The 16168-nt window shown below is 30.9% G+C and overlaps 1 protein-coding gene across 1 annotated transcript; it reads right to left on the minus strand.

Annotated features, from left to right (window-relative positions):
• Positions 1–4793: 4793 nt before the first annotated feature.
• Positions 4794–5024, minus strand: LOTGIDRAFT_127724 (hypothetical protein; the record flags this gene model as incomplete). Its single annotated transcript, XM_009063558.1, has 1 exon — positions 4794–5024. A coding segment is annotated over one exon (231 nt), but the record flags the coding sequence as incomplete, so codon positions are not given.
• Between the last annotated feature and the right edge of the window lie 11144 nt (positions 5025–16168).

Genomic DNA, 16168 nt, shown 5'->3' on the forward strand with positions numbered 1-16168 from the left:
AGGATTCAACACCGAATTTCGTCAAAGTTAAAAAAAAACAAAAAAAATTTTATATGTTTTAGATGTTTCCTCAGATATTCTACAAGATAATTAAAATTGGTTTATTTTGATTTTCTTTATGAATCGTTCACTTTGACCCATATTTCATGAGCATCCAACTCGGCAACGGCGACAGAATGCGTCACCTATTTTCGTGTACAATGTTTGATCTATAGAAAAGTCTAGAAAAACACGTTATATGGATACCGGGTGGTATAATTAACTTTTCTTATGCAGCGGACACACAACAAGGCGAATTTTCACGGCGAATGGTTCGGGCGAATCAATCGGCAGTAAAATTCGCCTTGAGTCTCCTAGTGTGTCCAGTGCTACGACGTTCGCCCGAGCGTCGGCCGAAGCCATTCGCCGACATCAAGCATGTTTGATAATATTCGGCCGAATATTAATCGCCGCCGACTCATTCGGCAAGTGTGTCCACTCGGCCGAAGTTTAAGGCGAATATTCCTATAACTCAACCAATCACAGACGCCGAAGCGTCACATGACAAACAAAATGGCGACCTCCAACGATGCAATGTGGAGTCAGGAAAAAGAAGAGGAATTAATCATATTATGGGAGTCTAAGCCCAACTTATACGATATTAGCAAACCCAAATATAGGGACAGGGTGCAGAAGGAGGCGGCGAAACAGTTCATCGCTGATGCACTGGACACATCAGTTAAGTTTGCATGCCTACCAATTCAATTCAAATTAGCCCGGCAAAATGCCTTAACTGACAATTGCCACTTTCCGCTTCTTTCTGGACACCGCCATTTTGTGATCATGTGACTAAGTCTCCCCTACGCATGCGTAATTTAATTCGCTGGCAAATTATCGACACAAACATTCGCCCAGTGTGTCCACTTCGTCGGCCGAATGGATTCGGTGGCGAATTGTCGGGCGAAGTACCAGCGAATTAAATTCGCCTAGTGTGTCCGCTGCATTAGTATTTATCTTTAATATCAATTCATTATAACTAGTGACAATTCCTTCAAAGAACCACGATTTAAAAAAAAAATAGTGACTGACAAAATAAGATACGCAGCGTGATTTATTGCTAAAAGTCACTGAAACAACATAAGAATATGGTCCTCTTTGTGTTCCATAGAAATTTTCTGCTGACACGGAATCCGCTAGTTGATCACGTGACTTCATTCGTTGGACTACATTCTAGCAGACGACACTTGGAATTCCGATTACCGTTTGGGATTATAAGGAAATTCGGCCGATAAAAAATGGTGACGTTTGGTAATAAGTGAAATCCGCCATTTTGTATTTGTCAAAGTATACATTAAAACATTTTACATTGCTTGAAACTACTGGATTCATTCTACTAGCTGATATTGTAGAGAAAACCCATGTTTATCAAAACAAACTAATGCGGAGGTCGCGCAAGGTCGCTCATGTAAATTATTAATCGTTTCCGGAAGTCCACGAATAATAGGTTTCCACGAAATAAGGTTACTTGACTGTATATATTCTAAATATATACCATCAATACCCACTGTATTTGATGTGTGATGACCTTTATCAATTTGGAATCCTTCTTATATATCTCAACATTTCATGTTCTTAAAGTATTGAATTAATCAAACCCTCTAAAATGACAATTATTCAGGAAACACATAAACAGAAAATTTAATAAAGTGTTCAATAAAACAGGCATAGCATGGAGTCTTCCAGCTAAGATATACAAACCGGAGCACCGGATTAACGGGTAATTTTACATAGAAAATATTCCGTTCCCAGTAAAAAGCGTGCGGATATCGGGGTTTCCGGATTATCGGCAACCGGATAAACGCAGCTCCACTGTATAAGTATATTTGCGGCTAAAGAGAGACGATTCCTGACAATGAATAAAGGTAAACATATTTCTGGGACAGAATCTTCCAGCTGCTTATTTCTTCCCACTGCAGTTCATAGTCTGTAGAACTCATTGAACAGTAGTGGAAAGCAGTAAAGATATTGATAATATTCATATTATTGTCAAATAAACAATTTAACTGAAGAAATCAGATGAACCTAATTATAAATTATGTAATATAAAGAAAGATTATCAATATTAATGTCTTATTATGAGAGTAATTATTGTTTTCACAATCAGTAACAACCTAATTTATATTCTTATCCTTCCTAATATTTTCATCATGTATTGTTATGACAAATGTTGATCAATTTTAATTCACTCACTAAATTACAAAGTTTTCTGAACACTTTCAACTGATATCTTTCTTTATAGAATAGATATCTTTTTTGATATAAAATAAAAATAATAAAATAATAAAAAACCAAAGCCACATGAGACATGGGAGAATTGGTAGGAAAGGATTTAAGTATTAGACATCTAAGCATTCTGATATCAATAGTGTTGTTAAAGTATTCACAGACTTTCATTTATTATTAATAAAGTTTAATACATGTACATTGTAATAAACATAGCAATAGAAACATGCTTGAGGCCACCTGTGGTTACATATTTTCCTTCAAGAACAGAACTTTGCATTTTGAAAGAGTCTGAAAACAAAATTCAAAGAACATATTACTATGCTTTCAATATCATATGGTCTTTACCTTATAAATGAAACTTCATTCTGTGACTTTTCTTTCCTAGTCTGGATTCTTGGTAGAAATTAACTTTTAATATGCTAAGATATCACTCTTATAAACAATCATAAACTAAAATAAATAAAGACAATGTATAACAAATTCAATAAAACACCAAAGTTCAGCTTTCAAATTGAAAGTTAGATATTCACAATTGAAACTATTCAGATTGGGAATTTGAAGTCATATAAAAATAGATAAAGCAAATGAGGCAAGAGGAAGTTATAAAATTGAACACTAAAAATGAATAAAAAAAAAAGAAAAACTTACCTAAAAGAAATTGAATGAACAAATGTTAAATTCTGCATCCATGTACATTTTTTCTGTTATTTTGCTGACATGACAACAAGGTGAACTCTGGGATGTCTGCAGTCACAATGAACATGTACTACAGCTGTAGGTTACATCTCACCCCCAAACAATACAGGTGTACAGAGGTCTCCTCCCTATACTGATTACAGCTCACCCCAAAATAATACAGGTGTATAGAGGTCTACACCCTATTCTGATTTCACCTCACCCCCTGCTTTAAATATCACCTTTGTTTAACTTTCTAGAAACTCTTTAATACCCCTGAACAAAACTCATCATTAATGAACAAAATTTGTTACCTGAAACCCTTGAACCGAATTTATCATTAACATTCAAACCCTAGTTTAAAACAATTCTTAATTTAATTGAATTTAAATGAGAACTCAAAATGTACAACAAGTTTAATAAAGATCGGATGAAAACTGGCTATCTCCGGTCAAACTTTTTCAAATTAGTTGAATTATACTCACTTATAAAATCTGTAAATTAAATAACCTATACCTGCTAATACTACTATTAATATAACTTGAAATATCCAGTGCTGAAATATTATAGAATGTTTATTTCAGTGACTATTACTAAATATGCCACCACTTATTAGAGAAATATTTTGACATATTATAACTAAATAAGCCAATGTGTTCATAGTGATAAAGACAAGCCTTTCACAAATTTGATAAGTATCGCTCTAGTAGCCTGCAAAAATAAAAAGTTCTAGTAGAAGATTTTTATAAAAAAAAAATATAACCTTTTTATTTTCAAAAGAAACAACAATAAACTTACTGGTATTGAAGGTTTAACAGCTATATATTGGTCAGCTAACACAATAAGAAATCCTACACCACCACCAATACAACTAAATAATATTGGTTCTTGTTTAGTCACTATTAAAAAGATTGAAATTTATTTAAAATTTTGTAACTATGAAAATGCCAACATGGAAATTAATTGTGTTTTACAAAGTTTTGAATTATACATAAAAGTCTTGTTTCCCCTACAAGTTGCACTTGTACAAAATTTGTTGAATATCTGACCAACTCTTTACAAGAACTGATAGATGAAACTCAGCTCTTATGATTTTACTGTTTATTCATTCTATTATATTTATACAGGCCAATCCTTTAAACAACATTTGAAGTGTACAGTGTTTAAATATATGCAAATTCAAAGTACCTTTCTTTATTCTATTGATTTCTTTAGTTGTTTTAGATATAGCAGCACTGATTCCTTCATCATTACAATCTAATACATATGCATGCTGAATATTATAAAATAATCTTATGTTAGAACATTTATAATATAAGGTATTCCACTGTTCATAAAAAAGACACACTGCAATGGAATGGACTTTTATATCTACTCTTCTAAACTTTCTTCAGTTGAAGACGACATCAATGCTATGTAAAGTGCAATGAGGACAATTTTCCCATGACAGAGCATTAATTTTACTCTTGACTTCGATCCTAAGTTGAGGCAATGGAAACTCTGGTTGCCAATTCATAGGAACCATTTTATCTTCATCTTCTGTCTGAATAGAGCTCTCAATAAAAAAAAAATTGCTTTGTATTCCCAGCCTGGCTTTCGATCTCAACTCTGCAAAAAATACTTACATTATAAGATTTTAATGCTTCTGAATAATTCTTAACTTGAAACTCAACTTCACCTTTTCGAAAATAGCCCTAAAAATATACAATCTCAACTGTATTAAATGTAGAGTGAAAGTAGAAATAGTTTGTATTAAGTTAAGGGCAAGATGTCCCTTCATTTGAAATCGCACTAAATTATATCAATTATAAAAGAAATTGATTAAGTTCTACACATATTTTTTAGGCACTAATTTATAAAAACCAAACGTACTGTACCTTTGTCCAGTTTGGATCTAACTGTATAGATTTCCTAGCATCTTGTATTGCTAAATAAAATTGTTCAATTTTAAGGAATGCTGCAGATCTGTTGCTGTATAAAATAGCATTTTTTGATTCTATTTTGATAGCATGTGTGTAATGAAAGACAGCTTCAGTATGATTTCCAGCTTTCATACATTCATTACCTTTCTTCTTTAGTTCCTCAGCCTACAAAATCATTGATATTCCATACAAAGTTTAGTATGAAATAATTTTGTCATAGCCTATTAACATCGAGAACTGTGACTGCCTTCTGTCAGCAAGTGTGAAAACAACCTTACTAAAAAGAAATTGATAGATTTATTGAAATCTCAATGAAGATAGGCTGTAGGTCCATATCATCTTACAATATTGTATATTGTACCTGTCCTATTATGTTATATGTCTATGAATGAATATAATATTTATTTCAATTTACAGCAGCATTATCAGAAAAATAAGGAGCCAACCAATGTAATTGTAATAGTCTTTATCTTGCAGGAAACTAACAGGTAGTGTCGCCATAGGCCTATAGAGCTATCGATGTTACACTTGGCAGAGAGAGGTAGGCCTGCTTTAATCATATACATGTATGTCCTGAATATTCACAGCAAATTTCAGATCACAGAATACGTTTAATTTTTCCATTACCTCTGCTTTCATGATGACAGTTCAAATATGAGCGAACCTTTTAAGGAAAACTCAGAAAAACCACAAATCGCTCAGGTTTTTTTTTCTACGGTAATCCCTTCGGATTCCCCTACTTCCGGTGACGTCATTAGTCAATTTGTCCGTGTTAATATGTCACGTTGGACACACAAAATACGTATATATATAAAAAAAATATATATTTTTTAGTGTATCTGTAGATCTGCTTGTGAAATGAAATCAATTTCTCCACAACTAAAATTGGATGAATTAAGGTAGGCCTAAATAGGGTAGGCTAGACACAAAGGCTAATTTGAAAGCTCAAGGCAAACATTAACAATGCAATTTTTACATTAAAGTTCATAAAAGAATGCAGTTTCAGCAAAATGTGTCGCCTTTCAAAATGAAAATAAGGTCAGGTTACTTTGAAGCCCTTGTTAAGATTATCCCATGCAGATATCATTTGCTATTGGCAATATATTAAACAATGTTTATCAATAATACAAACATACATTTTATCCAAATTGCACTCTTTTAGCCTTTAGGCATATATCTTCCATCTAAATAAAAGAAAGACACATTTATTTTATTATTTTAATCAATATTAAGAAAAAAATGAACATTTGTTCAGAAGAAAAACAACAATGACAAAAACAACACAATGAATAGCCTGTTTTTACGACTAAATTGCACAGTTCTCCACAATTATGATAATAATATTGGAAGAGATAAGGGAAATATTGACAAATAGGGCTATTGGTTAAAAACTGTATTTCAATGAAGAAATAGGCAGTTGACAGGAAAATTTTTTAATCAACAAAGCAATGCCATAAAGGGAGGATATATTGGGGGTGAAAGATGACACTAGACTGACTTTTCAGAAGCACTGGCAAAGGCATCAGAATTTGAAGTGAGTGAGGGTAAGCATTGCCTTACATATAACAAGTATTGAAATAATCCTTGCATAAAGACAGAAAACAAATAGAAGGTTGAGTAAATTTGATATTATCAACCTATATGTTTCAGTGTAATAAATAACAGTAAAGGTTATCTAATTCAAGAGAGATATCCTATATAGAAGTCACTTTTACAATGACTGACATTAGAATAAGAAGTTTCACATACAGTATAACTATTATTCACACCAATGATATTGACAATGATAGCGAAACTGTGACCAGTAAAACATCAGCACAAAAATCCATTTATATCAACCCACTTCACAAACACTTAATATCCAAACTGTACAATGTAACAACTTTCTGAGAAGTTTGAAGCACAAATGATATATCTATTGCATAAGCATTTAGATTTAAGTTATTCAAAATGTGCCATTATCTTGGTTTTATAAATTGCAATATGATGATGAATTGAGTCAGTGGGGAATAAATAAAAACTGGCAATGACAAAAGACTTTTGATCCTTCAGGCTGTTTCTATAAACTAAGCATTTAACATCAGCTAAAAATTACTATGCAAATTTTTTAAAATGCTTTTTTAGCACCAGTACAAGTATTTGATTAAAATAAATAATCTCTTTTTACTTAAAATAATAGATTTTTATATAATGGTTCCACAATTTGTCTCTTAAAACAGCAATTCTTAAATATTATTCAAAATTACAAAGAATAAGTACTAAACTCTGTACAGATGAATACCAAATGTTAAAAATTTACTAGTATGTATCATTCAGCGAAATAAAGACAATATAAAGTAACCTGTTTATAGTACATGTACATAGAAAAGGCTTAAAAAGGATCATTGTCTCATATGATGAGAAGTCTATAGTAAAGGTGGAGAAAATGATTTAATTTCACAATTAGCTGAGGAGCTTGATGAATGATTGATTTTAAATACAAAATGCTGCCAAATTAAAACATTTTCTTATTGATAATCAAATATTTGACATTAATTAAATTAATTATAATTTTAGACATTATGGATATCAATTTAACTATGGTACAACGATGACAAACTACAATGTGAAAACTATTTCAATCATTCTACTACATTGATAACTATTTACACAAATGATCCAATGATAAATATGATAGTCATACAACTCAACTATATCATCTCTTGTTTCTTTTCTGTTATTATCGTTTCTCCATTACAGTGGTATTTTTAAATACCTGAACACAAACTGACTTCCTTCACAAAAACTTTTTACTATTACTCAGACATATTTGGACAAAATATTTATAAGGGTTGAAGCAGTAATATTTTGACACAAAGCAACAAATGTTCACATACAAGATGCAATTGTTAATAGAGTAAAAAAACATTCCGTAAAAGTACAGTCCATTTCACAAAGTAAAAATGGTAAAAAATCACAACTGCCATTCACAATATAGACTTATGACTATTTCACTATGCATGTAGAAACGGCACTGTAAAAACAAGCTTTTTAAGCTCAATTAAAGATTTCACGACACTGTAACATAATGTTACTTTGTATGATGTTTTGAGCGTGAAAATTAAAATGTGAAGTAACTATTGGTCCATTTATTATTACTCAAATAAATTATCGCACGACCGATGCTTCTTTATATTCTGTTGGGTCCATGGTAAAGAATTCTTCCAGTTTCCATTGTAATGTTTCAAATGTGGGTCTATCCATCTCATCCTTCCGCCAGCATTCTAACATAATCTCATATAATGTTTTAGGACATGTTGGAGGAGCTGGCATACGATAACCATGTTCTACTTGATGTAACACTTCAGCATTTGTCATACCTAGAAAAAAAATTACACTCAAGTAATATTTCCTGAGATACATATATATATGAGAAAATTCTTGGTTTTTATCATGCACAACTAAATAAATATATTTATATTTGTTTTAAAGTGCTTGAAAAAAAGACACCTTTCCAATCAATTTCAAAAACCAACTGATATTGATTGTTGTATCTTTTCTAAAGAGAAATAACTAATGTATCTTAAAATATGTTGCCCTCCATTCTAGAGAATTCATGCAGGTTAGAATGGGGTTAGACCTTAAATGTCCACCATATACTTCTTTCACAGAAATAAGTACTTACCAGGATAAGGTACACGACCATAAGTAACAATTTCAGTCAATAATATACCAAAGGACCAAACATCTGATTTAATTGTAAATCTGTTATAGTTTGCAGCTTCAGGTGCTGTCCATTTAATAGGGAATCTAGCACCAACACGAGCTTCATATTCATCCTCCTATTATATATATATATCACAGTTAGTTACAGAATTACAATTAAATTCAAATTACTAGGTCAAAGTTAAAGTTAAGTTAAAGTAAAAATCTAACTTATAAATCTATTAGTAAACTTATGTCCTATTTGTTACCTCCAGTTGTGGAAGACCAGTAGGCTATTAATTAGCATTTTGCACTTATGGTTTCTTGTATTTCAAGATATTTACATGCTCATCAATAAAACATTTTTCTCTGTTCTCTGTGAATGTGAACACCCAAAAAAGGATATCTTAGAATTGCATTCTGAGGAAAGAACTGGAAAGAGATTTGCAAGAGTTGAAATGTTGAAATAAAGAGAATGATGTGACAATATAGCACACATTGAAGAACAGAACACTATTGACAAAATAAGCTTTCAAAACATAAACATTGCAAATTAAAAGACTAATAAAAGCGGTGACTTAGACAGTAGCAAGTGATAAGCAACATAGGAAAATAAAATGATAGAATGAAGCGATAACACCAATACCTCTACCTTTATAACACGAGCTAATCCAAAATCAGCAATCTTCACATGATTAGAATCTCCTACTAGAATATTTCTTGCAGCTAAATCACGATGAATATAATTCTGCGATTCTAAATATGCCATACCACATGCTATCTGGGCTGCTATGTCTATAAGTTGTGGTAATTTTAAACTTCGACCTTTTCCTATATAAGAGAAGTAATGACATGATTCAAGTTTTAAGTGGTAGTGTGCACCAACTTGATTTTTCTATATAAAAGATAACTTGCGTTGCAAGCTAACATACGCCCACTGGCAGCTGTAAGAAATAATAAAACAGTCTTTAGTGACTAAAGTACGAATTTTCTCATATTGAAGAAATTATTTATGCTGAATAATTCCACAAAATTTTTTAAAATCAATATCAATAACCCAAATACAACAAACAATTAAATCACACAGCTCCAATCAAGGGCAAAAAACAACTTTTGACGCGTGTTTACAAAGTCAAGGGAAATAACTCCAAAAACGTTCATCAAAAATATCTCTTGTTAGAACTTGTCCGAGATCTGTGCTCACAAACAAATTTTGATGCGTTTTTCGCAAGTTAATGGCAATAACTCAAAAAAATTTCATCAAAAATGCGTCAAGTTAGAACTTGTCCGAGATCTTATCAATTCCAATGATCACACCAAGTTTCATCAGAATCAGTTGAAAACTGTAACTTCTATTTTGCTCACGAACAAATTTTGACGCGTTTTTAAAAAGTCAAGGACAATAACTCGAAAACCGTTCATCAAAAATGCATCAAGTTAGAACTTGTCTGAGATCTTAACAATTCCAATGATCACACCAAGTTTCATCAGAATCAGTTGAAAACTGTAGCGTCAATCCTGCTCACAAACTATTTTTAACAAATTTCGACGCATTTTAATCAAGTTAAGGGCAATAACTCAAAAACTGTTCATCGAAAATGCGTCAAATTAGAACTTGTCCGAGATCTTATGAATTCCAATGATCACACCAAGTTTCATCAGAATTGGATGAAAACTGTAGCTTCAATCCTGCTTACGAACAATTTTTAACAAATTTCAAGGAGTTCTAAGTCAAGGGCAATATCTCAAAAACCGTTCATTGAAAATATGTCAAATTCGAACTTGACCGAGATCTTATCAATCTAAAGTATCACACCAAGTTTTATCAAAATCAGATAAAAACTGTAGTCTCTATAGTGCTCACAAGAAATGTTGACAGACGGACCGACGGACAGGGGCGACGACAATATACGACCACATATTCATGTGGGCGTATAAAAAAGTCTAACAGCAGATTAAACCTGAATGTTGTAAATCATATAATTTATATCTGAAACATGTGTTTCCGGCTTGAGATGAGTCCTTTCCCTGTCATTGAAATACTGTTTTTGTACTACAGAATATTCTTTAGCTCCTGTTCAGTATCTATGTCCATCTGTGTTTTGATAACAACAGCTATGAATCAAAAGTTTAGATAAGGAGTTCTCTACTGAACATGTATTGATAGGCAGTTGTCAATGATGTACACACTAATACAAGTATGGAGTACATGAAGAGAAGTATATGGTATGACCATATAGATGTATCATACCTTGTAAGAATTCTAATAAACTTCCATTTTTCATTAATTCAGTAATAATATAAATAGGTTCATCTTGAGTACACACAGCATACAGTTGAATTAATTTAGTATGACGTAATTTTTTCATGATTTGAGCTTCAGCCAAGAAATCTTTGGGATCCATTGTACCTTAAAATAAAAGAAAATTACAAATCAATACTAGGGGAATATGAATATTTTGAGATACAAGATTTCATATTAAAAATATGTATCAATTTTTATAAGAATTTTGTTAAGACTGATATTTGAATATTCTTCAATTCTCTTTTCTCCTCCTCAAAATTCAAATTCTTAATACACAATCATCATAAGAACTGTAAGGAGAGTGTAACAGCCAAATTTGGTTGAAATTTTCAACTAGTATCTTGGTGCAAACTGTGCACCAATAATAAGTGGCATTGGAATAGCTCAGTCAGTAGCGAGTTTGATGCGATAAGGTGCTGTTTCTCCAAAATTCTGATGCCTGCGCCAATGCTTCCTAGAGTCGGCCGCGTGTCTGCTTTCAGCCTCTAATACCAATAATTGATTTTAGCTATAGTTATTTTCATTTACTTTATAAAATATGCAAAGACTAACATTAATACTACTTACCGGGTTTCAATGTTTTAATGGCTACGGGTGTTGTGTTGTTCCATAGCCCTTCCCATACCTCACCAAACTGACCATGTCCAATCTTTCGAATAAGTTTCAAGGAATTTTTAGGTATTTCCCATTGATCTTTAGTATTATAAGATAGACCAACAGTTTGAGGCTTTTCAACCTAAAATATAGAAAAACATGATAGGTTCAAAAGTCACATCAATACTGCAATATTATAAAATAAGCATGTGTATGTATTTCAATCCTCACAAGTTACCAGAACTCTAGTGATCATTTAAATAAAAAAATGTTTATCAGAAATATTACAAGGGAGTTACAATTTTCTTTATTTAAAAATATTAGTCCAATCAAAGGGATATTATCATTATCTTAAAATTAATTATACTAGCTGATAAATCAATTACAGTTAATCATATCACTTTTCAGAATTCTATCTGACATCAGGTTGGTTGCATTTCGAGGACATTTGTAGGAAATTTGAAGGTAAATGGTTTAGAATACTGTGAAAAGAAACTTTATTAATATTGAAACGCATAATTTATGTGATCAATAACTGACTACAGATCCCTAAAATGATGGATTTATTTTATCTCTTAATCAAAATTTATTTGAGGGTTTTATCAGTATTTACTGTTGTAATTATGAACTATAACTGCTGACTCTAATATGAAATTCCTGTTTGCATGGTATAAATATTTGTACTATTTATCCAACTATGTAAAGTATAATGTTGGTATGTTTTATGTCATCAATTATTAACAGTGATAAGCTTACATTATAATAACAATATTCACATGATATATCTCTATTATATTGTTAAAGACAGGTGACATACTGTTTAATATTCAACACACTATATGTCAATACCATATGTGTGTTGTTTGTAAAATTCTATACCAGTAATGATAATATGATACAAATGATATTATATAATGTCTCTATTTATTAATAACTTCTGACACTAATTAATAATTAGCCCACATGAATTAATTAACTAATTATTACTGTAGGTATTGAATCATTTTTGAAACCAGACATCCTAAAGAATAAAGTAGGCTATGAAAATATATTTATCCACATGGGTAGATATAAGTAATTTCAGGACAGTTTTTACATAAGACGAGAATTTGACTAATATATAGAAAAGAAGACTACAAGGAATCAAAATTGGATCCAACTGTCTATGTCTTGGTGTTTGGAAATCAATTTTATTATCTCTAGATAAGTTTCTAATTCTCTTCATGAATATAGCAGCAAACATATCCATAATCTCATGAATATGAACTAGGATACCAATTTATTAAAAAATCCTGCAAAATCAAGGCTAATAACTCAACTAACCCTGAATATAAATCATATATGATCGATAATGATATCATAATGATAAGAAACTGATTTAAATCCATTGATGGCAAAACATTTCATATGAAAATTATTACGATGAAACACATCTGAAATTTGTCACTTGAAGGCACAGTGTAAATTGTTTTTAAAGAAACTTTTATGACTTGCAATTCATTTCATTTACTAAATCTATGATCTATTTGAATGTGTTGAATGCAAGGCATGTTCATCCTTTAGGAAGAATTTATGTGTGACATTTATTTGCTATGATTATTACAGTGATATAATAGACAGGGAATAAAAGAAGAAGAATTTCTCCTAGAAATGAATAATTAGTGAGTCATAAGACTAGTTATAAAGTATTCCAACAGACACAAAACATCATTATACTCAAACAATTTATCAAATAATGAGTCACATCTACCAACCAGTCTACTAACTGTAATAGAATTACAGGGTTGTAGGTTTAGTTAAAGTAAGAGCCAGAAGTCAAAACTGTTTCTTTTCTAATACTTGAAAACTGAAGTGCGCATATAACAAAGGTTATTTAAATCAAACTGTATAAATGGACACACCCTGAACTGTATAAATTAAAGATTATCACAATCATTATTTGTAATGTATAAATAAATTGCTTAACATCTTCTTACATTCAAACAATTCTAGTTGTAGGTCTAAATTTTCCTTTTCCCTATGATTAAATTTGTATTTGACATCAACATATATTGAAATATATTTAAACTAGAGTTTTAATATATTATTAATGTGTATATTTCTGTTTTTTATTGTATAATTCAAGACATTTCTTCAAGTGTTGGTATGTCTTTGGCTTGATGAAGATTCCAGTTATTATTATTTGGAAATTCAAATTTACAGACAGTGTTTTACATTCCAAAATGTGGGTCATTTGAAAGGAATTGGGTTGCATATGCTTATTTTAATAGTAAAATGACCAAATCCTAACTTTGTATAGTATGTTTTAAGACATTCTAAGACAAAAGATATAGTATTCTTTATATTGTGATGGAACTTGTACTGGTAATGAAAATATGTATGGTTAATGTGACCTTAATAAAAATGTTACAAAAACAGATCAATCATCTAGATACAATATGGTATGAGAAATTATCAGCAGTTTTTTTCATCAATAACTTAATTCAAATGAATCAAATCTTCTAGTCAGGTTCTCTGTAGATTGATTGAAAATGAAACCAGTAAAAAGTGGAAGTAATGTGTGATAAGAATATAAATGAGATTTTAAGATAAAATAGAACCTGATTCATATTAGATTATACTATAGAAATTGTATTGATTGATCATTTGGCTTTCTATTGAAATACAATATTATAGAGGGTTAGACTGAAATTAACAGATTTAGAACTAGTTTTTCTATCGCTCTACTACAATTATCGTCCCACTTTTCAGACAGTGTTTTACCATAATTATTATGGACAGCTTCGATAGCAATAGCTTAAAATAGTCACCATAGACTTCATGTGAACAAGAATCCACATTGTACAGATTCTAAAAAATGGCTATGTCATGGCATTAAACTGGTAGATTGAGAGTATTGAGTTAGTTGTTTGTGTTAAAATCTGTATCAATGAGAAGTTGTATTCTAGAGTTGTCAATATTGTCTGGTAAAAGGTTATAAATGTTTGGATGTTGAAGTCCAGTAATGAAATAAATTGTTATTGATTTTTAAGACTAGAGTTAGAAGATTACTGAAAAGCCAGTAGTTTGATATTGAATTCCCATTCTCTATCTTGACACAGGATGTTTTCAATCTATGAAAAACTTTCCCTGTCAGTTACAATGAAGGTTAAATAAGCTGTCACTTTAATTATTTGACCATTTCCTAGTCCTATAAATCCATTATCATACTAGTTTCAAACAGTATTCAGATGAATATCATTATCACCTTAGACCTTATAGACATAGATTCCCTATTGAATTCACAGTCGGTTTCATTACTTCGTTCATAACATATGGTTAAATATTCAAATTGGATGGGTTTCATAATAGGTTTTCATGCCTTTGTATGTGTAATAATGGACTTCACACAGCCTACCCTTGTAACATTATATTCTGTGTATGGAGTTCCTACTACTTACAAATTAGTCACTATATAAACCTATCATATTTCTAATATTGAGATAAAGAATCATCCCCTGAATTATAATTTGTATGTTTTTTAAAAAACAAAATGGCTGACTTCAGATTCTAGAACAGTGTAATGGTCAAAGTATTTATTCACTATTCATAGCAATTAGGGTAAAATTTAAATAGGCTATTTCCTGATAATAAAATAAAACATGAACTGTAGCTACTGTAGGAAATGAATACATTAATATAACAAAACAAGCATCAAAATACATTATGACACCATTCACAATGGTTTTTCAAATATGACTCATTCTGTTTACTAATAAATATTTTGCACGTAACCATGTAAACTGTTTAAAGTACATATTTTGAGAGAATGATATTTTTATTTTCAATTTATCATTTTAATAGAAATGCAATAACAACACATAATTATACTTGCGGAATGTATGTATGAAAATTATCAGGTTATTGATTGAACATTAAAACATGTCATACCAAAATACACCCTGACCATCCATAGTGTCAAGCCTTAAACATCTGTTTATCTTTTCTGGATTGCAGGTTAGTTGGATCATACTACTGAAGTATTTCTTGGCATTTTCTTGTACAATGGATAGTTGACAATTGAATTGTGTGAATTATTTTTCTTTTTAAATTAGGACACAAAATTATCATTGAAAAAAATTTGTATTCAATGGACATCAACATAATTTCAGTCAAATTCAAAATATGCCACATTTTCAGTTTTGTCTACTTGGGAACACATTTACGGAACAGAATACAGTGAGCGAGTAATTTTCACTTTTGCACAAATATATCATTATATGATCTCAATGATACCTCACTAATTTCATGTCACAAGATGGACACAATAAATCATAAGATAAGTATAAACTTAATGCAAGAAACCTATTGATGAAGTACTAGTAATAAATTAATAACCTTACCTGAGAACAGGGTCTACGAAGATTAACACACAATCCATCAGAATCAGTACTATAATGATCTACTAGATCACTTAATGTTTTAAATGTTACACGTCGAGCAATGAAGAATCCACCTTCATCAAGTTGTCTTATTCTATAATGTTTGACTGTATCACCATCTCTAACTGTGAATAAATAGAAAGTCATTATAAACTATGTAAGATAATCAATACATACTATGATACCACACCCAACACACTTACATGTATTTACTACCAAACATACCATAATTAACTTGAACTACTGTAGATCATTTTTTTAAACCAGAGCAATAACAATAATATTAAGATCATTAAATGTGC

Source organism: Lottia gigantea (genome assembly GCF_000327385.1).
Source record: "Lottia gigantea unplaced genomic scaffold LOTGIsca_58, whole genome shotgun sequence".
NCBI lineage: Eukaryota > Metazoa > Mollusca > Gastropoda > Lottiidae > Lottia > Lottia gigantea.